At 40.0% G+C, this 27,373-nt stretch overlaps 1 protein-coding gene across 3 annotated transcripts; it reads left to right on the forward strand.

The window, feature by feature from the left end:
* The first annotated feature begins 456 nt into the window (after positions 1-456).
* On the forward strand, positions 457-26,010 carry sacs (sacsin molecular chaperone). Of its 3 annotated transcripts, none has more exons than XM_081614190.1 (12): positions 457-648; positions 2,798-2,871; positions 3,086-3,194; positions 4,413-4,563; positions 6,445-6,535; positions 6,603-6,688; positions 7,732-7,843; positions 8,026-8,172; positions 8,445-9,930; positions 11,527-11,618; positions 12,679-12,705; positions 13,174-26,010. In XM_081614190.1, exons 3-12 carry the CDS (start codon positions 3,172-3,174, stop codon positions 24,723-24,725), a joined length of 13,767 nt encoding a protein of 4,588 aa, XP_081470316.1. In that variant the 5' UTR covers positions 457-648; positions 2,798-2,871; positions 3,086-3,171; the 3' UTR covers positions 24,726-26,010. The 3 variants fall into 3 exon arrangements, with proteins under 3 accessions (XP_081470316.1, XP_008424126.2, XP_081470317.1); XM_081614191.1 differs by lacking the exon at positions 457-648 and adding an exon at positions 691-845; XM_008425904.3 differs by lacking the exon at positions 12,679-12,705.
* The last annotated feature ends 1,363 nt before the right edge of the window (positions 26,011-27,373 follow it).

Consider the following 27,373-nt stretch of genomic DNA (forward strand, 5'->3'; position numbering starts at 1 on the left):
GTACTGAATATATTCGTGTGTTGGGGTTAAAGTTGTAGAGTGGTGTTTGATGCAGTGACATGAGCCATCTAGTGTTGATAGAGGAGAACTACAATCAAACATTTTCGACGTGAGTCAGAAGGTAACAGCTTTCCTTTTGTCGCCATCTACCTGTGTTGACGTGTAAAAGCAGCCAGGTACCACAGTTTTCTTTCAATATGTTCATATCATCGCAATAAATAAGTTATTTGTATTTTTTTTTTTATTGAATGTCCTGTAAAAAGCAGACTGCTAAAATGTTAATAGGTAATGATAAATAACAAATAAATACAATAAATACAACTAGCTAATGGCACATTGTGTTTCACCAAATTTCAATATTTGTCTTTAATCTTTTCAAGTAGCATTAATCAGCCATGAGCTGGCGTGGCGTGCCCCACCGGAGCTTGAAGCTGTCTCTTTAAGGGACCTGTGAGATAAAAACCTGCACTGTGAAACGATCGAGTCCACGACTCTTGGACATTACACTTTAAACCAGGTTCTCCGCCAGTTTCAGGTCAGACATCGAGCACTTGCTGCGGTCATCAGCAGGAACTCGTGACCTCTTCCGTGGCGCAGGAAGCAGGACAGAGATGCGGTGCTGATGCTGATGCTGCTGCCTTCCTAGCTGTGAGTATTCATCTCTCTTTCCAATGCGGCACCGAGATCAGCTGGGAGGTTAGGACACCAGACGATGACTTAGCTCTGGATATTGTCAGATCAAACGGCAACGCACAGATGTACGATCAATAATTAATGGGAAATACGTCTGAGTATTGGGGAGGGTCCTCCAGAAAATACCCTGGAGACTGAAATCGTGCACTCTGGTAAGTTTGGCGTAGGTTATTTTACTACATCCCATTTCCACCGCAGCGTTTTGAAAAGCATAGCTCATACAGTTGACTAGGTGTCTTCTGGACTTGATATCATTGTGAACCGACTGGCGTTTAAATTATCCTTGCCTTTCACGTGATGATGTCACTTTTCTACTGCAGATCTCATGATTTGATCAATTTTATCTCTGCTGTGTGTTCATCGTTCGTAATAACAAAAAACATCTATATGCGCTGTCAGTCTGTATCAATAACATGTCACCGATGGACCAAGCTACAGAACATATGTGGATTTTGTGTTTATGTGACGCACAGTTTAGGCAATAATAAAAAGAAAAATGGACTCAATTCGTATTTTAAAAGTGCGTAAGGAGGACAGGCACACCTTTCACTCACTGGGTCTTAGCTACAAAGTTGGTGTGCGCATCTTTTTGACTGCAGTGCTCTATAGCGACTGAACCCTGTTTATTGCCTACAACTCCCAGCATGCAGCAACCTGAGAAACTCCGGCTACTGCATGCGATGTCCAGCATTACTTTGCATAAATAAGAAACATTCTGATTTAAAAAGTACAGAATTTAGTAAAAGGGGGAAAAATCTTTTGAAAAGCTTAAGATGTTTAAAATAGAACAATTTTAGATTAGTTCCCTAATAGTTTCCCTATATCATAATCTACATCTGATATGACTGCAGCTTCCACAACAGGCAAAAATTTGGGTATGAAATGATTGACAAAGCAACAATAGCATATATTGGTATTCAAATTACAGATTACTAGGGAGGGGATCAGATCCTCATTCTGATATTAGCTTTCCTGACTTTTAAATCTTTACATTAACATTTTTACTTAGTTCACATATCTGTATTATCTGTAGATTAAGTTGGCGTTTATTACTTTGTCGATCCTCTGTTTTTGATTTTTAGCAGTTATGCCTACAAACCATTGTATATTCTGTCTGTGTTTGCATTTAAAACAAGCCTACCTCTGTTTGACTATCCTCTGAGCTGTGAAATGAGCGAGCTGACGTTACATCTCAGCTTGGCAGAGTGTCACTGAGTGTTTATGCTCTGTCCAGGATCTGCGACAGAGAAATTAGCTCTGGCTATTGTCAGAAACTCCTCACATTTGCTTCTGCTAATGTTATTAAAAATTAGGAAGTCCATGAACCATTTCAATTGCTGCCAGAAGGACATAACAGAAAAGAGCAGAACCATACCACACAGCTTTCTGCAGCACAAACTGTTAGGACACCTTACTTTTATTTTATATCTGTTTTGTGTTTTTATCTATTTGTTAATTACACAAACTGTTCCAAATCCAAGAAAACGCAGTCTTGTTTTATTGTTCCATATGTAAAACTAAATGACAACAGGTTTGAATTTCCATGCATCCATATATATTCTCTACAGCATTTAGATTTTTAGTTGGCAGATGGAAGAACAAAAACCCATAATAAAATTTAAAAAAAACTTGGAGCTCTCAAATCTTCATTGATTTCCCCAAAACATTTATTTTTGCAACTTTAAGCCACAAATTATCTTCATTGTTACTATGTTTAAGGTGAAACTGGGACTGAGAAGAATGGGTTAGTATTAAAATAATAATAATAATAATCCGATGTTGCCATTATCCAAGTATTTAAAAGAATAGGAAAATAAATGTTCATCATTAAACGTAAGTTATGTCGCAAGTAACTAGACAATACAGAAGAAGCCCAGAGAAATGAATCAAACTCAAGTTTAGCGGTAACATGGTAATGAACTCGGGAGGATTAAAGACGATGCGGAAGTGACCGGGGGGTGAATCCTCTTGCTTCATCTCCGGTGTTTCTGCTCTCAGCCGCGCTGTGTAATTCATTATTATTAGAACATGGCCTTTGAAGGAGTTACGGTGTTACAGAAGGGGAATTAACTATGCCGCCTGCTATTGTTGTTATTGTTTCTAGGAAGTCGTGGTGCTTTCAGATGTGTAAGCAGTTCGGGAGAAGAACCGCAAACGGCGCTCACAGGACAGAAACAAGTGAGTGGGGTTTGTTGGGATAAAGAGGGGCTAAACACAGCACCGGCATTATACCGCTGATAAACAACTCCATGTCTCCGACTGTTAAATGCTTTACAAGTGTTCTTTTAATTAACTAAACATCTCCGAAGAAAGCTGTCATGTGTGTTTTGTGGCGTTGTTTTGAATGGAGAGCGTTGTTGCCGTAAATAACGGTTTTCTCGCCTCACCGCAGCCGTTTTCCCGGTGCTGTATCCCTGCGCCCGGCGGAGAAGATAGTCCAATGAAAGTGTCTGAGCTGGGACATAAAACAGCAGCGACATGGCAAACTGTCCAGACCCGTGGTGAGTTCAAGAAAGAAAAATTCCTGCCATTATGAAGCACACTGCATGCAGTGGATGCTCTGAACATGACCAGCAGATTGACGGCGTGTCATTATTTGTTATATATATCTTTTTGGGGGGGGATTTTAAATTGTACCTGTGTGGTTTTATTTCCCTGCACTCTACGCATATGTGTAGAGGATTTAATAGCCCAGGAGGATGAGAACCGTCCTCTGCTGAAGCAGCTGCCACACCCACTCTCCTCCAGTGAATGCACCACTGTGCACTTGACTGCATAGGTCCTGTAGCCTGCTGCTGGACAAGCAAAAATATTTACTTTCATTGCTATTGGAAACTTCGGGTTTGTCTTATATAAATGAAACACCCATCCTTGTGTAATACAACAATCATTGCATGTGTGAAATGTTCTTCTGCAGCACAATGGATTATCATTAACAAAAAAAGTGGAAAAATAAATCATAGGTACAGTGTGTGCAGAAACAACTTTCTTACAGTGCCTTGTATTCCCATCCACTCCTTGAACTTTTTCACATTTTGTTAGGTTACATCCACAAAAGTTAATGTTATTTTCATTATTTTGTTATAGACCAGCTGAAAGTATTGCAGAATTACTCAGAAGGACTATGATGCTTTCCAAGCCCTTTTATTATGGAGCCTCTAAAGAAAAATCACAGCTATGTCTTAAAAATGTTTTACACTTATTTTTAACAAAGAGTCTGTGAACAGTTTGCAGTCGTGCAATTGACTTCATTCGATTTTTATCTGAAGTCTCTGGGAGGGGGGGGGAAGTATGCTGAAAATAAAGGCATGCACAGTTCATATTTTTATTTGTAAGAATAAAAATATGAAAGCTACATGTTTAATTTTAGTTTATGGTTATGCACTATTTTGTATTGGATCCTTTGCTCCCAATCACAATGTAGAGTGACAAAAGTGAATTCTTTTGTCCTGTGCACCATATATAAACACTAGAAGTGCCAGTAACAGATGGGTGCCATGCTCATGTTTCTTCCAACCTTTTAGGTTTAATCAATATTGATTGTAACTAAGACTCACATCCTCCCCTGGGCGGGATCACATCAGGCAACACATTTTGCCCTGTTTTTGACATCCAATTCATCGTCTACTTTGTGGGCAGCATTCAAGTCAAAATTGGTTCAGATAAGTCAAACCCTGTTAGTAACGTCAGGGGCTTTTATCTGTGTTTGTTGTTTCCAGGGTGCCACGGGTGACAGTTAGTCATGAGTGCATTGGCCCGAGGTCCTACCAGCTGTCCCCCTTCACATCCGTCCAAGATGTCAAAGAGTTGCTGTACGAGGAAACGAACCTGCCGGTCAAAGAGCAGCGTCTGCTTCACAATGGGAGGATAGTGAGTGAATTCGTTTCTGCTTGGGTTGCATTATTATAAAAAAGACTGTTGCAACATTCAGGACACAGAGCTTTCATTTTAACAGTCCTTTTATAAATATTAGTTTGTTGTCCAGTAATCCCACATATTCTCAAAGATGGATCATTAAATCATTAGACATGTGTTTTGTTTTCATGAACCTTTGCTGTAGCTGCAGCACAGAGATGCTCTGACATTTGCATACACTGCAAACAGCTGCATTGTTAGAAGTGTCTTCTTGAAATTTCCCCCACAGTATGATTTGTTGTTTCCACTTTTCACTAATTGAGTTCTCTTAGTGTTATTGACCTTATCTCTGACCTGAAAATGGCAAAGGTCACCATGGATCTTTATCTACTGATCGATTGCCAGCTATTGACTGATACATTTGCTGAATTTGGAGAATGAGGAGCAAAAATGTATAAGCTGCACACCCATTAAATTTATCGAGCTGATCGAAAGCACCAGGTGCATGGGAATTGATGTTTTACAGCGTCCGTTCTTCCCTCCAACTTAGCAAGTAAAAAGAAAAGCTTCAAACCCCACCTACCAGCTACAACCAGACTTTATTTTATGTATTATTTCTTACCAAAATTAGGAATGCTTTCATGGTAAGCATTCTTTATAAGGACATAAGAATGTTGTGCCAACTAAATATAGGTGTATAATTTATGTTGTTTTGCTGATTCTGCTAATGTTATTAAAAAATTGGGAAGTCTAATGGAGAAGATATGCCTGAAGCTCTACTTAAGCGAAGAGGAATTTTCTACTTAGAAGAAACTAAAAGGAGGCATTATTCTTCCCATCTGCCCCTCTGTGGATGCTTTCAAATTATATAAAACAGTCTTTTTTTTTTTTTTAATTTTTTACCAGCTACATTTTCAAAAGAACTAAGTTACAGACATGTAAATACTTAGGGGGAATGCAAAAGCATTTATGGAATTTTTTTTTTTTTGCAATTTGTCACTTCACAACCACATGTTTCACATTAAATCCAGATGAAATACATTGAAGTTTGTTGTCGCAATGTGACAAAATGTAGAAATATTTAAGGGCCATAAAGAAATCTTCATCCAAGGCAAGAATCTATTGTTAATATCAGTAAATCACAATTTTTCATTATATTTGCAAGGACCATCTGCTTACAGTTATTTGATAGTTTTTCATTTAATTGCTTCTTTACTAATTTTAAACTAGGTGGGCATTGCTGAGATGAAAACAACTTCTTCAAACATTGTAGCTATTTGCCTATGCTTACTATAGCCATTATGCATCAGCCCTTAAACAACACATTTGTTGATAGCACTTTACTTGGGACCTGTGCTAAATATCTGTCTTTGTCCTGAATTATGCAGTAATTATTGTTGCATGCAGACACCATGACAAGGTTGCTGGTGGAGGATTCTTTTGTGTGCAGCTGGATTTGCCTTACAGCACATTATAGCTAAAGAGTGCTGAGTGCAGCGACTAACAGTGTCACCTTGAACAGTCACGCTCAGCTGCAGCATCGGGCCCTCATACTGACTTTCTGCCATGCTGCTGCATTGATTCTGAAAGACGCATTGGGAAAAGATTATTAATCACCCAGTTTGCAGTCATCACTGGGAGTGGTTCATGTGTAACTGTGGCATGGTATCTCTTTGTCAAAGTATTAATCAGCCTTACTTCTTGTACTGTCTGTACTCATTCGTTCGTTGCATTTAAATATATGGGTTCGTTCTAAATGTATTATTGTTACATTAAGTTGCTATTGTTTTTCACAATATATTTTAGACGTTACATCTGTCTACAGACTCCAAAATTCTCTTCCAACATTATTGTTGAATTAGTTTTGTAAATTAAAGTTTTTTTTGTCTTTTATAGCTCAATGATAGAGTGCAAATTGGCAGCTTGGTCCCTGCAGGAAGCCCAGAAGTGTCTATAACCCTGGAGGGACGGGGCCTTAGAGGAGGAGGTAAAGTTTAACTATTTTTATCTCTACCATTACTTTTGTGCAGCCCATACAGTATGGTCTGTTACAGGGAGATTTGGCCAAACTACACCTCCACTGGTGGAGTTTTTGAAGGACATTCTCAGAAGATACCCTGAAGGGGGGCAGATTCTGAAGGTGAGTGGAGTTTATTTCTTAAACTCTTTGTGTTACTTTTGAATATTTATAGCAACTTTTACACTTGTTGACATTCCCGGAAAAAACTGTGCAAATAGGCCTAAATAAACACATGTTTATTGCAGTAGCATAATCTCAGACTAAAGGGCTCAACTTCTAATTTGAAACCATGTTCAGTGGGGATACAAGATCCTGCATTAAGAAAATAAAAACCTACATCCTGTTAATATCACTTTTGTGTAGCCTCTTTTTGCCAAGAGGACTCAGATTCCTCCTATATCCGGTTGAAGCATTCAGAGAGAGGGATCTCTGACCATTCCTCTTTGCACAATTGATCCCTATTATCAAATGTCCTGGGTTCTCTCTCACTTTCTCTTCTTTTCAGCTCCCCTGCGTTTTCTATCAGATTTAGGTTTGATATGGGCTTGGAAGGTTGATATTGCATGTACTTGACATTAGTTTGTGGGTTTGGCCTTATTTTGGATTACTATGATGTTGAAGGACTAAATTATATCACATTTTTTATTTTAAATAGGGTCATAGCATCATATACCAAAGGGCATGAGGTGTTTTACATATGCATTGTTTATTTCACACCAGATCCATTCAGAGTGTTTCTTTAATCATGAGTCATGAGTGACTTGTTATGTAGTTATATCTTAGTCTTTCAGCTAATGGTTGTTATGGGTCTACTGGCTGTTAATTACAGGCATAATAATGATGGGTTAACTTTCACTCAAAGTCTCCCGTAAAAATAGGTGTGTTACTTTCAAGGAATTTATAACGAGAAAAACAGTCAATCTTGAGGAAAAAGAAAGAACTGTTCTTGTTTGGGTTTAATTTTCTCCTTTGAGCTTTATTGTGAAATATAGTAACATTACCAAATATTAAGGCTTGATGTCCTAAATGGAGTCATCCACTCTAATTATTTATTTATTTTTAACTGCAAAGCTTTTTGCTTAAAAGCAGGGCTAAAAAAGCTCATTTCTCTCTAATGTTCCTTTGTTCGATATTTCTCACTGCTTCTCTGCTTCATCTTGAAGGAGCTGATTCAAAATGCAGAGGACGCTGGAGCCACCGAAGTGAAGTTCTTATACGATGAGACAGAGTACGGCGTGGAGTCACTGTGGTCACCTGACATGGCTGAGCATCAAGGTTAGCAGTTACCGGTGAAGTGAACTTGGCAGCAGAACCGTATTGTTTTTGCAGCTAAACCACTACTGATGAAGTGAATCCTGTTCTTACTTTTAAAATGATGCACTGCAATCTTTCATGCAAAAATGTATTTATTCACCAGTTTCTAGATCTCCTGAGTTTATCTATGCTGTAACCTGCAGGGACAGCGCTGTACGTCTACAATGATGCTGTGTTCACTGTCGAGGACTGGAATGGGATTCAGGAGATTGCAAGAAGCAGAAAGAGAGATGACCCACTGAAAGTTGGACGATTTGGAATCGGCTTCAATTCTGTGTATCATATTACAGGTGAGAGTTTGCTGGAAAATTAAGGAATATAACTTATATTTCCAAATGTTTGCTACTTTGTATAGCCAAAATTTGTTTAGAATAAAATAGAAATCTCCACAGTTTTCTTGGGTGAATTAATATATTATACTCTATTTCCTTATAGCAGTGGTCCCCAAACTTTTTCTCCTTCTTGCATATTTTTATTGTGTCAAAGTTTAAAATCTCATTGATAAAGTCACATATATGTACTTTCCATTTTTTTATGTTTGTTGTTTATTCTTATGTTCCAGATGTTCCCAGTATCTTCAGTGGGGACCAGATTGCCATGCTGGATCCCCATCAGACCCTTTTCGGCGTGCACGAGTCTGGGCAGTGTTGGAATCTGAAGACGGACATTAAGGAGATCACAGAGCTTGGTGATCAGTTTGCACCTTACACTCAGATATTTGGGATTTCGGAGAATACCATCCGGGATGGCAGCTTTCCAGGAACTCTGTTCCGCTTCCCACTTCGTGTGAAACCTTCCCAGCTCAGTGGGAATATTTACAACAAAGAAAAGGTGTTGGAGCTGTTTGAGTCTTTCAAAGCTGATGCAGACACAGTTCTCCTCTTCTTGAAGAGTGTCCAGAAGATCTCACTGCATGTCCGAGAGTGTGACGGTACAGAACGAGTGTTGTTTGAGGTCAGAGCAACAGAGAATCCTGATGATAAACTAGAAAGGCCAAATGCACTGAAGACACTGTGTCAAGCGGTGGACAGCTACAGTAATGGCGTTCCCAGCTCCATCATCACATGTGTCACTTACCAACTTCACATAGAGACTCAAGATGAAACATCTAAAGAGACTCAGAGGACCACATGGCTGGTTTGTAATGGAGTTGGAGGCAGAGGGATGTGTGCTGAGTTGGACTCTCTGGCGGACGATTTGAAGTTCATGCCCACAATCGGCATTGCCTTGCCTCTAACTGTCATAAACAAAGAGGACGGAGGTGCCACATCTGGTTTCTCAGGTCGAGCTTTCTGCTTCCTCCCTCTTCCACCTGGTGAAGAGAGTGAGACGGGTCTTCCGGTTCACGTCAGCGGCTTTTTCGGTCTCACCGACAACCGCAGGAGCATCAAGTGGCGAGAAGTGGACCAGTGGAGGGATCCATCTGCCTTGTGGAATGAGCTGCTTATAATAACTGTCATCCCTAAGGCTTATTTCACTCTCATTGTGGATGCTATAAAGAGGGTGCAGACAAAAAAGGACCAAGACTTTCCTTTGTCTCCAAGAGGGACATACAGGGCATGGCCAGACCCTAAACAGGTCAAGTCTCGCTGGACGCCCATTCTCCAGCCGCTCTTTCATGATCTACTGCAGCAGCGAGTGATCTATTCGCTCAGTGAGAGCTGGGTCGGAGTGGAGCAGGCTGCCTTCTCAGAGCTCGACACTGACAATGATATTTCAGAGACGGTCATCAACTACCTCCAAAGCTCAGGAATGCAGGTAGCAAAGGTGCCAGCTGCAGTGGACTTTGCTATGGCTTCCTATATGACTGAGTCTACTGAGGTGAAGAAAGTTACCCCTTCTTTACTGCGGCAAACTATCAGGAAGAGCAAACACAAAGGTCCCTCAGAGGAGAAGCTGCTGCTGCTGGAGTTTGCTCTCAGTGATGCCAACTACAGTGATCTCATAGGGCTTGAGCTTCTGCCACTCCAGAATGAAACATTTACATCATTTTCATCTTCTGTCAGTGAAAAAGATGCCATTTACATCGCGTCTGAGGCATTCCCCAGGTAAAACGTCTGGATAAACATCCAATACTCTAAAGTTAGGAGTTTTAACCTCTTTTAAAGGGTCACAGTAAAAAAAGGCAAGTGTAGCAGTTTATCTAAAAATAAATTTGTATGTTTTTAATTTAATGGTGCTTTTCTTTATCCTTAGCATGAATGTTTACAAAATTCGAAAACCATGACAGCTTTTACAAATACTCACCTGATGTATCTTACTCTTGATCCCTAATATACAGATGGAACTACTGTTTGCATACTGTACACTTTAAATAAAACAAGCTAATAACTGCCATTGCCTTTTTATAATGCATTTCACATTTTAGTTCAGTTTGCATTACTAAATGATTTCTATTTGATAAGTGCCAGAAAAATCACAGATTACATTTGTTTTATCTTTAAATCAAAAAATATATATGCATCTTTCCAGCAGTTACAATTTACTTTACATTTTGTGATTTGGATCAAACATTTTGGGTTTCCTTTCCTTTTCAGAGTAGTTTGCATGAGTTTTGGCCCATTTCTCCTAATACAATTGATGTAACTGAGTCAGCTTCGTAGGCCTCCTTGCTCATGCACACACATTTTTAGCTCTTCCCACTGATTTTCCATAACTCAGGGCTTTCCGATTACCACTCTAAGACATTGACCTATACCTGCCTATGTCTTAACTTCCTTCCATAACAATGTTTCCTCCTTTACCTCTTATCTATTCAGTAAAGTGCACTGGTCCAATCCAACACTTGTACTTTAGTCGGTGTTCCAAAAGTAAAAATGTTTATTGTAGTAAAAAACATGTTACTTTGAACTTACTTTACCAGACTTTAGGAAATGTCTACAAAAATTAAAGTCTTTGTGCTTGTGGGCATTTACAAACTGTAATCTGGCTTTTTTTTACGTGTCTTTTAAAGCGTTGGCTTTCACCTTGCTGAAAGGCCTTTCAGCCCATGTCAGTACAGAAAAATGTCAATGTTACCAGCTTCAGGCAGCATCTTAACAAGATCTTTTGCTTTTGTTCTGAGGTTGATTCACACATTTCACACCAAAACCTGTTCATCTCTGCAACACAGAACCTTTTCCCATTGTGTTTATTCTTGCATGTTGTTGTTTGTACAGTTGAATGTGTCACCTTGGGCCATCTGGAATTTGTACTCAAGGATGGCCCAAGTTTGCAGAGATCCACTTTTCTCCTCCTTTCTGATTTCATTTGATTTTTCAAAAATCACACAAGAAAGAAAATATGCTTGAGATCTTGATTAGAGATAAGGTTCCTCCATTTAACTCAAATGTTAACCCATCGTATTCATGTAAAATCATAATTTCATCTTCTCACATCAACTCACATTGTTTAATAATGTAGTAATCATAATGTATGTTTAGTTAATTGTTCTGGCATTAGACAAAAATGAAATAATTTTGATAATTCTAGCTTACCTAAAACAGCAAAAGATTAATCTGATTTAATAATAAGCAGTGACATTTATATTTGTTTCTGTTGTATGCACATGCAAACAGCAAAGATTTTTCCTGAAAGTTTCAAAGTGGTGTTTATTACTCCTCTTTTGTTTACTACATTTCTATTTTCCTTTGCTTTATTTCAAGATCTCTCTATCCAGGACTGGAGCATCGGTTTTTACTGGAAACTATGAAGCCTTCAGTGATGGACAGCTTAAAGAAGGCTGCCAAAACCAGAGGTAGTAACACACCAACATTTATTTTACAAGTCATCTATATAACATATTGTAAATATTTTATGCCTATATCCATGCATCCTTAATCCAACAGTGGATGGTTAATTTGATTCATGGGTTTGTACTCAGACTCTACTCAGACTGTGATGACTGCGTGAATTGCAACCATGATGTTTATTAGGCCATTTTTATCTTACTCTGCAGCTGTGCCAGCAGTGCATTAAATCTGGTACATTGCTGCCAGATAATTCAGGTGGAGATGACGGTAAGGAGAGCAGACAGTGAACATTAGGCATGTAGCAGTGACTGGAGCACTTGATCACCCCACCTGTTGCTGCACACTGCCTATCAGCTTGTTGAAAAAAGACTTCTGCATTTTGTTTGTTGCCACGAACATATAGTGAGACTAATTCACCAGCCAGTATTAGCTTTTTATATTTATGGTGATATTATTTAAGGGATAGGACAGCAAAAACCACTTTAAGGTGACAACAAAACAACAAAATGTAGTAGATTTTGAGCAGATGTCTATTCTGTATTTATTTATAACCAGTATGTTGCATTATTTTAGCAGAAGTAGGTATGCTTTTTGCTTTTCTGCTTTAAAGAAAAGACATGAGACCATTTTAAATATATTTGTTTTTAATTTTTGTGCAAGACTTTGAAACATGATGTAATCTCATACTGGTCCATGAATAAAGCATAGTGATTCATCAATGATTTTACTTCCTCACAGTGACCTGGACATGTGGTACATGAGCCAGGGAAAATAAAATGCTGAGTAAAAGGCCTGTTAAATAAAGTCAAATCAAAACATACGTACAATATCGGAACAGAAATACACCATTAGAGGCCAGACATAGCATTTTCTACCGATTTTGGTGCTTCATTGTAAATAATGGTATTATTGTTATTTACATTATTTAACTTCAGTATTATTTTTCTGATGTCCTGAGTTTATGGTCTAATCCTCACATTTACACATATAGCTTTTAATGACACTTTTTCGTCCAGTGAGATAGAGTCATGTACATCTTCCAATAATATGTCATTTAAATTACAGTGCAGCAGTTTCTTTGGGGGTGTTCAGGTAGGTATTACAAAGGGTGCTACATATAATCTTATGATTAACCAAAACTAATGTGTGGCTGCAGACAATTAACTCGCCTATATGATGAGAAAAATAAACTCACACATTATTCTCTTCCTTGTTTTTTTCTTCTGTCAAAACGTTTTCTATTATCAATTAGACCAATGTAGGATTCACGTATTACTTTATTTTAAAATTGGTTTTGTGATTTGCATGTTTCAAGTCCGTGTGAGCTATTTGCTGCTCAGACAGGATGCTGATATAAGGAGAATTGTGGAAGCTTGTTTGCATGGATCACATTACTATTGCATCTTAAATGTCGTTAATGCATAACTTTAATTAAAATTATTTTTTGATCGTGAATGTGGATTTCAAGTGTTGCTCACTTTTAGAAACGAACCAGTCAACAATGAATATTATCTAAGGTAATATTTGACACTGAATCCACTGTTGTTGTCATTTTAACAGGAAGACCCTGTACTCAGCTACAGGTGTTGAATCCAGAACGATCAGCTCGACTCATCAAGGAGATACTCTCTACAGCCTGGCCAACAAGAGACTTAAGTGTAGAGTGGGAACCTGGAAACAAAGAACTAAAGCATCCCACAATTTCATGGTTAAAAATGGTTTGGAAACATGTCTACATCAATTTTGCTAATGACTTACACACATTTGAAGACATGCCTTTGATCCCTCTTGTGCCCCTTGAGGACAGCATGAACACAGCTAAGCTTCTTCGTCTCAAAACCCCCTCACCCATAATTCATGTGGAGGACGATGAGGTTCCGGTTTCTGAAAGCCTTTTTGACATTCTGGAAAAGCTTGGAGGTGTTGTCATAAAAAACCTGGACTCGTGTTTGCAGCACCCTCAGCTTAAGTGCTACATCCACCCTTGCTCTCCTGGTATGTTTTTGCAAATTCTAAGTAGACTACCAACACAGCGGTTGTCTAGCCAAGTCTCGTCTTTCTCAGTGGAAGAGAAAATTGTGCTCAGAAAATTTCTCGCAGGACTGTCTGACATCACTGAGAAGGAAAAACATACATTACTGGATCTCTCTATCTTTGAAAAGGTGGGGACCTATTCTGAAGGTACCTCGTCATTTACATCAATGAGAGGTGCAAAAGCTTTACATCACAGAGCTAAGTACCCACCAGATGTGAAACTGTCAGAAAACCTCGTGGCCTGCCATGATGAGGAGTCAATCCGTCTCATCAAGATGCTCAACGTAGAACAAGTCAAAACAACAGAATGTCTGAAGATGATTATTCGGGACATCGACAAGGGCTTCTATTCAAAAGATGAAACTACCCAGATCATGCTTTGGGCTCTCAAGCATCTGGGATTTTTAAAGAACGAAAACTCAGCTGTAATTGGATGGCTCTCTGCTATTAAATTTATTGAGTTGCCATGTGGAAGATCTGTAAAAGCCTCAGAACTTTTTGACCCTGAACTAGAGATTTTACAGCATTTGTTCTACAAGGAGGAGAAAACACGGTTTCCCACAAGTACATTTACCAAATCTCCTGACATTCTCCATTCACTTCGACAACTGGGGCTTAGAAATGAGGTTCAGGTCAGTGAAAAAGATGTCCTCAAAGTGGCAAAAAAGATAGAGGAGTTGCAAAGCAGTGAGGAACCTGAATGGGACTCAATAATCAAAAAGGCAAAAACACTTTTGCAAATTCTTAATAAACAAACAAAGTTGATAAAATCAGCCGATATCCAGGCTTCACTGCTTCAACTAAATTGGGTACCTGTCTGTAAAGAAAGACCTCTAACTTATCCAAATTCTCTTGCTTGGATTGGAGATACGCTCAATATCTGCTCTCTGTCTGACATGTGTGAAATATGCCATGCAGTGCTTGTGGGATCTTCAGTACCACTGGTTGAACACACCTCTGCAGGTTTCAAGAAGGCTCTGAAACTTACAATAGAGCCACAAGTGGATCAGGTATTACAGCACTTGAAAGCTGTGAATGACTGGCATAAATCCCAAGCATTTACCACTGAGGATTGGTACCAGTTTCAGCAGATCCTATTTGAGATTTATGGATTTATGCAAGCTCATCTTGAGGATGCAAGAGAAGCAATGAAGTCCTTGCCTTTTGATTGGGTGTGGACTGGAAAGACATTCACATCACCAGGCCAAACCGTCTTAAAACCCCTCCCCGATCTAGACCTACAGCCTTACCTCTACTCACTGCCAAAAACAATGAGAAAATTTCATAAGCTTTTCAAGTTTTGTGGTTCAGTTGAAGAGGTTGTCCCAGCCCATGTGTTTGACGTCATTGCCACAATCCAAAAAAGATGTGAAGTAGAGATTAGCAAGGAGGAAAGTAAACACAATATTCTGCTCTTGATCAACATCCTCAGATGGCTCTACAATAATCAGATCCCAGTGGACACTAATATGCAAGTGCCTATCTTTTGTTACAAGAACCCAAGCAAATTGGCAATGAAACCCATTCACGAATGCACCTACTGTGACATCAAGGTCGACGATTTAAATGACTTACTTGAAGATGCCTCAGAACCTATTATATTGATCCATGATGACATCCCAATGAAAACTGCTGAATGGTTGAAGGTGCCATGTTTGAGCACAAGGTTGATAAACCCAGAAAATCTTGGCTTTGAACAATCAGGCCAGCAAGAACCTCTAACAGTAAGAATAAAAAATATCTTGGAGGAATATCCATCTGTAGCAGATATCTTTAAGGAGCTCCTCCAGAATGCTGATGATGCCAGTGCAACAGAGTGCAGTTTTCTTATTGACATGAGAAAAAACAATGACATTCGAGAAAATCTCCTTGATCCTGGCATGATCGTTTGCCATGGGCCGTCTCTGTGGTCTTTCAACAGTGCTGTATTTACAGACACAGACTTTTTGAACATCACACGGCTCGGTGGGTCAGTGAAGAGATGTGAAGCGGATAAAGTTGGCAAGTTCGGCTTGGGTTTTAACTCCGTTTATCACATCACTGATATCCCCATCATTATGAGCAGGGAATTCATGATCATGTTTGATCCCAATATCAATCACATCAGCAAACACATTCGAGACCGGTCCAATCCAGGGATCAAAATCAATTGGAGCAAACAACAAAAGAGGCTAAGAAAATTTCCCAATCAATTCAAACCATTCCTTAACGTTTTTAACTGCCAGCTGCCTTTAGCTCAAGACTCACCATATAAATACAATGGTACTCTGTTCAGACTTCCATTCAGAACAGAGCAAGAGGCCTCATCCAGTGAAATCAGCAGTCTGTACTACAACACCACAGATATCTATTCCCTCGTTGATGAGTTCAGCATATGTGGCCATAGGTTCATTCTCTTCACTCAGCATGTTGGATGTATGGTGTTGAAATACCTGAAATTTGAGGAACCAAACCCAGCAGCAGCACAAGATGTGGTGGCTATTAACAAAAGTGTGTGGTCAAGCAAAGCCTCATATGGACCCTTGAGCATCCTAAAATCTGCAGCAAAGGTTATGAAGAAAGTAGCAAGCACCAACAGGGTTCCTGCTGATGTTCCTAAATCTGGCTGCATCATTCGTGTTGTGGTGGAGGAGTTTCACAATGTCTTCAAACGCATTGTGGACCTGCACTCTCCATTGTTCCGAGGTCCAGAGGAAGATCCCAACCAGTACTTTGAGATGGCGGCTAAAGGTGCCCAAACTCGGAGACTGACGGATGAAATGCCCCAAAAAGCAATCGAGGTCACCAACTGGCTCATCTGCTCATGCATGGATGTGAGTGAAGCCCTCAAATTTTCCCTCAGTGACAGTGGAAAAAGACTTGGACTGGTGCCTTGTGGAGGAGTTGCTGTTCTTCTCTCAGAGGAAGAGAATCGCAAATGGACTGTGAAAACAAATTCAACACCAATTGGAGAGGTGTTTTGCTACTTGCCTCTCAGAATCAAAACAGGCCTGCCAGTTCACATCAATGGCTGCTTTGCTGTCACTTCTAATCGCAAAGAGATCTGGAAGACCGATACCAAAGGACAGTGGAACTCTGTGTTCATGAGGCACGTCATTGTCCAGGCCTACTTAGCAGCCCTCTCAATGCTGCGTTCACTGGCTGAAAGTGGAGAACTTCTCGAGTATAGCTACTATTCAGCATGGCCTGATCCAAGTCAGGTACATGATGACTTTGTGCTAATCAGCCAGGGCATTTACCAAGAAATAGCCAAAGGAGGTGACAGCGAGCAGGCCAAGGTTTTTTCAGATGGAAAAACGTGGGTGTCAATCAAATACATCAGATTCCTTGATGACACCTTACTTTGTAGGCCAGACATTGGCCCTGCTGCTTTCAAGATATTTCTAAAATACCTCAGGAAGAGTGGCTCACAAAACCTCTGTGCTGTTGAGCTCCCTGACTGGGTAAAGGAAGGATTTGATGATGCTGGATGTAGAGGGAAGTTAATGGAAAATACCCTGACAGAGAAGCAGTTCTTTTCAGAAGTATTTTTTCCTCACATTCAGGAGCTTGACAAAGAGCTCAGAGATCCCCTGATGCATTATGTCCTAAATGAGAAACTTGAAGATTTTGAATCGATTCTTAGAGTTACGCCTTGCATACCTTGCTCTGGCCCCAAACGTGAACTAGTTTTACCCTCCAAACTTATCCATCCAGAGGGAAGAGTTGCTAAACTCTACATTGCTGATGATGGAAGATTTCCGGAAGGAACGTCCAAAGACTATGTCAATCCAGTCTGTTTAGTTAAACTAGTGCAGCTGGGCATGGTGAAAGATGATCTATGCTGGGAGGACCTCACTGAGCGGGCTCATTCTGTCATTGAGCTTAATGAAAATGATCACACAGCCGCATGCTTTCGTAGCAGCATACTACTGAGTCTCATTGATGAGAAACTGAGAATGAGAGATCCAGTTGCAACAGAGTACCTGGAGAATCTACAAGATATCAAGTTCCTTCCATTTCTGACAAGACCTGCAGGCTTCTCTTTACCATGGCATGGGAACAGCTTTTCCCCAACCACAATGTTCTCTCCTAGAGAGCTTTACACAACTGAACATCAGGACACAGTTTGCCTAATGAAACCAATTCTGAATGAGAATTCACCATCCTTTAAAGGCTGTGGTGCAATGTCATTGGCTGTGAAAGATGGTCTTGGTCTAATAAGGAAGCCCCCTGTTGAGCTGGTCATCAGTCAACTAAAGGAACTTTCTCAGTCTTTTGATGGTGTCACATTGTATCAGGAAAATATAACAAATGCCTGCTACAAATACCTTCATGAGGAAATGCTGCAGGATGAAAATGCAAGAGGTAAAATATGTGGAGACCTAAAAGCATTCAACTCCATTTTGGTGGAGAACACATATGTCAGTCCTTCCAAAGTTGCATTCCACTTGAATTTTGATGCAGCTCCCCATCTTTATCAGCTTCCAAACAAATACAGAAACAGCTGTCGAGAGCTTTTTGAAAATGTTGGCGTGCAGCCCAGTTTTACTGTTGAAGATTTCTCTGCTGTTCTTGAAACAGTGAGGCAAGAGTGTGGACGAAAGACACTAACAGAGGAAAACTTCCAGTTATGCCGCAGAATCATTAGTGAAGGAATCTGGAGTCTAATTCGAGACAAAAACCAAGAGTTTTGCCAAGCAAATTATGGTGGGATTTTGTTACCAGACTGCAATCTAACACTGCAACCATCAAAGTCATTATGTTACAATGACTGCCCTTGGATCAAAGTCAGAGATTCCTCTGTAAAATACTGTCACGCTGACATTCCAAGAGAGGTTGCTGTGAAGCTTGGAGCAATCCCAAAACGTCACAAAGCACTCGAGAGATATGCCTCTAACGTCTGCTTCAATCCACTTGGCAGTGAGTTTGGACAGAAAGAAAAACTCACTAGCAGGATTAAAAGCATTCTCAATGCCTATCCATCAGAGAAGGAAATGTTGAAAGAGCTGCTTCAAAATGCAGATGATGCCAAAGCCACAGAAATTTATTTTGTATTTGATCCAAGGACACACCCCGCTGACAGAATATTTGATGATAAATGGATCCCAATGCAAGGCCCTGCCCTCTGTGTGTACAACAATCAACCATTCACAGAGGATGACGTCCGAGGTATTCAGAACCTTGGAAGAGGAACAAAAGAGGCCAATCCAGGCAAAACTGGTCAATATGGGATTGGATTCAACTCTGTTTATCACATAACTGACTGCCCATCCTTTATCTCAAACAATGACATTCTCTGCATCTTTGATCCACATGCACAGTATGCACCAGGAGCTACATCTGTAAGTCCTGGAAGGATGTTCCGAGACTTGGACTCTGACTTCAGATCCCAATTTTCAGATGTTCTAAATCTGTACTTGGGAGCTCATTTCAAGTTAGAACGGAGCACAATGTTCAGATTCCCCATCCGATCCATAGAGATGGCAAAAACATCAGAGATCAGTTCTGTCCCTGCATCTGATAGAATGGTGCAAAACCTCCTAGACAAGCTGAAAACAGATGGTGCAGAGCTTCTTATGTTTCTCAACCACATGGAGAAAATATCAGTTTGTCAAATAGATCATGCATCTGGTGAACTAAAAGTGCTCTATTCTGTCACAGCCAAAATAACAGATGGTGATCGACTAAAACGCAAACAATTTCATGCCTCTGTCATTGACAGTGTTACCAAAAAGAAGCAGCTTGCTGCTATTCCAGTCCAACAGATAACCTACTCGATGGATATAGAGGACACTGATGGAAACATGACCTCCTGGATGATCTGCAACAGATCTGGCTTTCCAGACATTGAAAATGTCTCCAAAAGTGTGGTTTCAGCTCACAAAAATGAAGACATAACTTTATTTCCACGTGGAGGTGTGGCAGCATGTATAAGCCACAACTACAAAAAACCCCACAGAGCCTTTTGCTTCTTGCCCCTTTCACTGGAAACTGGTTTGCCTTTTCATGTCAATGGACATTTTGCCCTAGACTCAGCTAGAAGAAACCTATGGAGAGATGACAATGGTGTAGGGGTAAGAAGTGATTGGAATAACAATTTGATGACGTCACTTATAGCTCCTGCATATGTTGAGCTGCTGATTCAGCTGAAGCGCCGATACTTTCCAGGTCCTGATCCCACCATGAGTATACTACAAGGAACACCTCTTCATGTTGTTAAAGACACGCTGCGGAAATACCTCTTTTTTTTCCCAGCCAACAGACTTGACATTCAGCCAGACTGGTATTGCTTGGTTAAAGCAGTATACAACTGCATCCATGCTGATTTGAAGCGTTTGCTTCCTGTTGTAAGAGCAGCCCAGATGGACAACTCCGAAATGCACTCTGTCATTTACATCTCATGGGTGAATACATCCACTGCGAACAAAAGCAGAGCCTTCTTTGATAATCTGCTTCAGGATGAGCTTCAACACTTGAAAAACACAGAGTATAACTTAACCTCAAGGAAGTCTGTGGCTGAAAATGTCTACAGGCTCAAAACCTTGCTTCTTGACATTGGTTTTAACCTGGTTCATAGTTGTGAGGAAACAGCAAACCTCTACCTCTGTCTGGAGGATGCCGGGATTCCAGTCACATATGTAACACCAAGTGATGTTCGCCAATTTCTGCACACTTTCTCATCACCAGACACATCTTGCCATGTTGGGAAACTCCCTTGCCGCCTCCCACTGTCTACCTTCAAACTGGTTCATAACTTGAAGCTCCTGGTTGACTACTGTTTCAAAGACATAGAAGTGGATGAGGTCAAAATTGATGGCTTGCCACTGTTGATAACAATGGAGAATATGCTTCAAGTGTTTGACTCGAAGAGACCAAAGTTTTTGACAGCTCACCATGAACTTATATCTTCTAGGAAAGATATGTTTATGAATACATTGTACATGAGGTACAGCAACATCCTGTCAAAAGCAGGAGTTGCAAAACCCTTTGACATCAGCAGTTTTAGTGACCTTCTGGGGTCTGTTCTACCTAGAGAGTATCGAACAAAAATCCCTGTAAAGTGGAAAGATACCTTTCCTAGTGAATCCTGGCTAAAGAACACATGGAGCTTCATCAGTGAGAATGTAGCTATTAAGGAAGATCAGACTGACATCAAACCCAGCTTTGAAACAGTACTTGACACTCTGAAAGATTGGGCTTTACTACCCGGAATCAAATTCATGGCCAGAGAGAAGCTTGTCATCCCAGATCATGATGCACTCCTACCTCTAAGTCTGATAAACATTGCCATATTTCCACAGGGCCAAAATGACAAAGTCTTTCACACTCTAATGAAAGCAGGATGTATCCAGCTTGCAGTGAACAAAATCTGTGTCAAAGAGAGTCAAATCATTCCTTTCCTGGCACAACACACAGCCAACATTGAAAATCCATCAAGCATTTTGAAAGCTCTGGAGTACATGATTCAGACTTCTGCATTCAAAACAGCAAACCTCACAGACAGGGACTTTGAAGCTCTTCTGTTGTATTTCAACTGCCATCTACCTAACCTTTCTCAACAAGATGCACAGAGTCTGAAACTCCTCCCATGTTTCAAGTCAGTCAGTGGAAGATACATCAGTATCGCAAACTATGGTGCAAATTATGTTCTTGAAAAAATCATGCCAAGTGCAGACATAGACAAATGGGCTCAAACATCTTCATTTGCCTTTCTTGCTGACAGTCCACAGCTTAAAGAACTGTATGCCTTCCTTGGCTGCATGCCAATCGATGACCTTGAAATTTACCTCCATCATCTTCTGCCAAAGTTTGACAGTCTCTCCTATGATGCCAAAGTTGAACACATTGTTTATTTGAAGGAGAGACTCATGTCAATGGAAGAAGGCTGCAAAATGAAGGATCAGCTTTATGATAAATTACAGGGGCTGTTGTTCATTTACGACTACTCAAACAGACTCAGACCAGCCAAATTTTTCTACGATCAGACCGTAAAGGTGTTTGAAGTTATGTTACCTGCAAAGTCTTTCATTCCAAATGACTTTTTTAGGAAAATAGAGCAAGTGACAAAACCTAAGAATGGCGCACTGTTGTTGACTTCATGGATAACATTTCTGAGAAATATTGGTCTGAAGCATGAGGTCTCCCAGCAACAAGTTCTCCAGTTTGCAAAAGAGATCAGCATCAAAGCCCAGACTGAAAATTGGACCAAAGAAAAAGTGCAAATCGTTGTCGATGTACTTTTGAACCATATCTTTAACGAAAGAATCGACCTCTTTCAGGGTACCTTTCTGAAGGAGCTGTCAATGATACCATTTCTGTGTCCAGAAAGAGCTCCCAAAGAACTCATCAAACTTCATACTCAGTATCAAGAGATGAGTGGCACATTGCCCCTGATTCGTTTCAGTGGATCTCAAGTAAACCCAAAGTTCAAGCAAACAGATATAATACACTTGCTGTGGACATCCTGCCCAATCCTACCTGAGAAAGCGACACCTTCAAGCATAAAGGAGCAGGATGACAGTGTTCTTGGTGTACAGGAACAGCTTGATCAAGTTCTAAACATGTTGGGTGTCAACTTGGACCCACCTCTGGAGAAAGTCATAAGCAACTGCAAGAACATTTGCAACATATCAAGTCCAGATGATGAAATGGTGAAAACGAGGAATAAAGTTTTGAGGTCCACATATGAATTCCTCAGTGCCGACAAACGAGAGTTCCATTACCTGCTACGTGGGGTGACATTTGTCATGGTTGAAGATGGTTGGAAATTACTGAAACCTGAGGAAGTGGTCATCAATTTAGATAATGAATCTGACTTCAAGCCCTACTTGTATAAATTACCCCTGGAACTCGGCACCTTCCATCAGTTGTTCAAGCTTCTTGGCACAGAGGATGTTGTGTCAACCAAACAATATGTTGAAGTGCTGTGGAGAATTTACAGGAGTTCTGAGGGAAAGCAGCTCGACCCAAATGAAATGAGAACTGTAAAAAGGGTGGTCTCTGGATTGTTCAAGTCTCTTCACAATGATCCACAGGAAATTCGCAAAGATCTTGAGAGCCTCAGAGATTTGATATTTTACTTGCCAAGCCATGATGGGAGACTTGCTAAATCCAATACCCTGGTGTTTGATGATGCCCCACACTTCAAAAGCCGAATTCAGGGTAACGTTGGGGTTCAAATGCTTGTGGACATGAGCCAGTGTTACCTGGGGAAAGACCATGCTTTCCACACAAAGCTTATTATGCTACTTCCACAAAAACTAAGACCTAGACTACTGAGTAGCATTCTTGAGGAGCAGCTTGATGAGGATTCTCCAAAAATGTGTCAGTTTGGAGCTCTTTGCTCCCTGCAAGGTCGCCTTCAGCTTTTGCTGTCCTCAGAGCAGTTTATCACTGGTTTGATCAGGATAATGAAGCATGAGAATGATAATGCGTACCTTGTGAATGAAGAAAAAGCAATACGTCTGTGCAAAGCACTTTGTGAGGGACTTAAAGTGTCCTGTTTTGAAAAACTGCAGACAACTTTAAGAGTGAAAGGATGCAGTCCCATCCCACACAGTCGCAGTGAAACACTAGCTTTCTTGAAGAGGTACGGAACATCTGTAATTCATCTCTACATCCAGCATTCAGACAGTAAAGACATAAATTTTCTTCTGGCACTAGCCATGACATTGAAGTCTGCAACAGACAATTTGATCTCTGACACATCATATCTGATTGCCATGCTAGGCTGCAATGATATTTACAGAATCACTGAAAAACTGGACAACCTTGGTGTCAAGTATGACTCAACAGAGCCCTCAAAACTTGAGCTACCCCTACCTGGAACTCCAATACCTGCTGAGATACACCACACTCTGCTCATGGATCCAATGAATGTTTTCTATCCAGGGGAATATGTGGGCTACCTTGTTGACTCTGAAGGAGGAGACATATACGGTGCCTATCAGCCCACCTATACCTATGCCATCATCGTTCAAGAGGTAGAAAGAGAGGAGGAAGAAAACACAAGTTTCCTTGGAAAATGCTTCCAGATTGATATTGGTTACAGTGAGTACAAAATAGTCAGTTCCCTCGACTTGTACAAGTTTTCAAGACAAGATGAAAGCACCCATATCCGAGATACTAATTCCCCGCAAACCCCTACAAGCCCAGAGAGTCGATCCTCTGGTCTACGAATGATGCCTCCTGTCTTTTCTGGAAAAGAAAACCTTAGACCTCCTCCTCAGAAACAGTCTCCCAAAAAGATTAAACTTCACGCATTACCTGAGATTCTGAAAGAGGTGACCTCGGTCGTCGAACAAGCCTGGAAGCTTCCAGAGACAGAAAGAAAAAAGATAATCCGTCGGTTGTACCTCAAGTGGCATCCAGACAAAAATGCAGAGAATCTGGACATCGCCACAGAAGTGTTTAAGCACCTGCAAAATGAAATCAATCGCATGGAGAAACAATCTGTGGCTGATCACCAAAATGCAGACAGAACTTCCAGGAGAACCTTCTCTACATCATCAACCCGCTTCCAGTCAGAGAAATTCTCGTATCAAAGGTTTTATTCGTCGTGGAACCAGGAAGCAACCAATCACAAGTCAGAAAGACAACAGTTCAGGGAACATTACACTAACTATGCAGGGTCTTCACACTCCCATCGTTTCTTTGTACCCCCAACCTTTAAAACAGTTGGAAACCCTGTGGAAGCCCGCAGGTGGCTGAGACAGGCCAGAGCAAACTACTCCGCTGCTCGCAATGATCTTCATAAAAATGCTAACGAGTGGGTTTGTTTCAAGTGCTACCTGGCCACAAAGCTTGCCCTAATAGCTGCTGACTATGCAGTCAGAGGAAAGTCTGACAAAGATGTTAAACCAACTGCTCTTGCTCAGAAAGTGGAGGAGTACAGCTCCCAGTTGAAAGGCCTTTCAAATGATGTTCAGATCTTGGAGGGATATGGCGTGGACAGTCTGAGAACCCGCTACCCTGATCTCCTGCCATTCCCACAGATTCCCAATGATAGATACACATCTGAGGTGGCAATGAGGGTGATGGAATGTACCGCAAGGATTATCATAAAGCTTGAAACATTTGTGCAGCATAAAATATGATAACATTGCTTAATAAAAGTCTGCAAATATTCTCAGTGAAATCAAGAACTCATATGGCTGTTTGCAAAAGAGATCACAGAGAATCCGCTGGCAGCTTCTGCAACATGCAGTTTCTATCTGTGAAAGTGGGACAGTGGCCCATGCACAGTGAATAAATACATGGCTCCCATACCCTGTTGGCCCATATATGTGCATAGGCTGTACATAGCTATGCCTCAGCAATATGTTTTGTTTACCAAATCCCCACACTGACTATATTTACTCTGTTAGATAAAAAAAATATGCAGCTTTTTTACTTTATCTTTTATAAAAACAAAATAATATATTTTCTTGCTATAGAAAACAAATTCAGTGTACTTAAAAGATGTGCTTACTAGAAAGTATCTATACCCTGTTATGTACAATGACTGCTCTCATACAGCGTGTCCTACTTTCAAAACATCTACTAGCCCAGAAAACACAATCATGTTTGTAATTGTTCTGTTTTTGTACTTTCCTGATTGTTTTCATATAATTTCTGTAAAAGTTGTACATTTCTTGTAACATAGCCAGTCATTTGTTTATGGAACAAGCACTTTTTGAAACTCACTTGCATTTTCACTCATGTAGCATCAGTGCTTATGGCAACTTAGGGAAATCCAACTGTGAAGAGAAACTATTTTATTTAATTTAAGCAGTAACCTTTTTTTCTTCTTCAAAACACTGAAATGTTTTCCATCATGTTGACTTCATGTACCTCTTTTCAAAGCTGGTGAGCAAATGTTTGAGCACATTAATGCTGTGTCAAAGAGCCATATGAATTTAGGTGTTATGAGGTGGGCCCAAATGTGACTTGTTATATTTCTAATTTACAACCATGTCTATATTTTTTTGTGATGAGAACTGTTCTGGTTTAAGGAACATTACAGCATCAATTGGCTGTTGTTGTGTGTATTTTTTTGATTTAACTTTGATTTTACAAATACGCTAAATACTGATCGCATACTTTGTTAGTCATTTGCAATGAAATACTATCTAAAATGTGCTGCGTGTCATCTGTTTGCTTATTTCATCTCTATTGTCAGGTAACTTTGACATCACCGCATTGAATGAACCTTGAGTATCAAATGTGTTGATGTGCTCTGTGCCACAATGAAGCCTATTAAATTCCCATTAAAAGAGAACCGTGTCATAACATGCCACAAAAAAACACTGATGTGTGTTACTTGCATCTCCCAAAGCTGCAGAAGATCAAGCCTTTGGTCAGTTTTTTTTTTTTCATAATAAAAAAGCCAAAAATCATCCACTCCTGGGTCTCCCCTCTCATTGCTGCAATATTTTCCACAATGCATTTTCTTTTTACTGTTTCTGTAAATACAGCACTAACATTTTAATATTGCATAAAAGTGCAATACTTCTTGCTAGTCATCTCAGAAAGGGAAATGCTGATTATTGATTTATGATTTGTTACACAGAATAAAATATTTCAAGTTTTTATTTTTTGCAGTTTTACTAATTTTGGCTTACAGGTAAAGAAAACAAATATAAAACGGAGCCCCGGAAAATTTGAATATCACATTAGACCAGTGTTTTTCAACCTTTTTTGAGCCAAGGTACGTTATTTTAATTGAAAAAATCTCGAGGCACACCACTAACCAAAAATGTAAACAAAGATACTCTGTAGACGCCTATATTACATATATAGTCATTCTTATCAAAGTCTCTTGAATAGGAATCAAATAAACACAAAAATGTATTATCACATTTTACATTTCTTACTTCAAATTGCACTTAACATGTCCACTTCAAAAATACCCGTGAACAGCCACAACACTGTGGTGTTAAATTTAAAGAAGTTGTAGAAAACTTCAAACTGTTTTACAAACTAATCCACAAGCATCTTTTAGTCCGAATACAGAAAATAATTCTTATTCTGAAAGAAGCAATAATATTTGGGAAACATTTCACTTCATATTCACTGTTACAATATGAAGAGTTGCATGTACAAAATGTCAATATCTGTATATTTTACCCACCTAGTGTGAAACCTGTGCATGTTTGGATGAAAACAGCTGATTTTCTGGCAGAAATTGAAGAAAGACAAAGCTCTTCCTCAACATCTCAGTCTCTCTCTGGTTTTAGTTTTTATAGTAGCCAGGCTAGAGAAGCTCACTTCACACAGATATGTTGTGGGAAATGGACCCATGTCCTTTCCAACCCAACTACTGCTGAGCTTCTCTGTCTTTTCCATCACTGTCTTGCTAGATACGATGCTCTCACCGCTACCTGTAACATTCGTGCATCACTAATTCTCTTGTTGTAATGTAAAATGTTCTGTACCTACTGCCATCTAGTGGTAAGAAAATTACATGATTACGCCGCTAGTCACTGCTACAGCAGACACTCGAAGATGGCATTATTTGCAGATAATTCATTTTCAAAAAATCTTTTAAAATCAATTACCGTATTTTTCGGACTATAGAGCGCACCATACTAGCACCTTCAATTTTTTTTGAAAAAAAAAAAAAAAATAACAAAAACAAAAAAAACTGGAAGCTGCTCTCGATTTTCCATAAGGACCCAGCAGAGGGCGGCGTCCTAATAAATCTGCTGCATATATTAAGGACGCAGCACTCCGTCTCCAAAGCCGAACCATGGTTTTGTTCACA

This window comes from Poecilia reticulata, chromosome 13 (genome assembly GCF_904066995.2).
Source record: "Poecilia reticulata chromosome 13, P_reticulata-male-v2, whole genome shotgun sequence".
In the NCBI taxonomy this organism is placed as follows: domain Eukaryota; kingdom Metazoa; phylum Chordata; class Actinopteri; order Cyprinodontiformes; family Poeciliidae; genus Poecilia; species Poecilia reticulata.

Bases quoted from the DNA above. Each gene is read 5' to 3' on its own strand.
- sacs (XM_081614190.1), top strand. From the start codon at position 3,172: ATGGCAAACTGTCCAGACCCGTG. The intron at 11,619-12,678 runs GTAGTAACACAC...TTTAAATTACAG, and splicing joins GAAGGCTGCCAAAACCAGAG to TGCAGCAGTTTCTTTGGGGG. The intron at 12,706-13,173 runs GTAGGTATTACA...TCATTTTAACAG, and splicing joins GTTTCTTTGGGGGTGTTCAG to GAAGACCCTGTACTCAGCTA.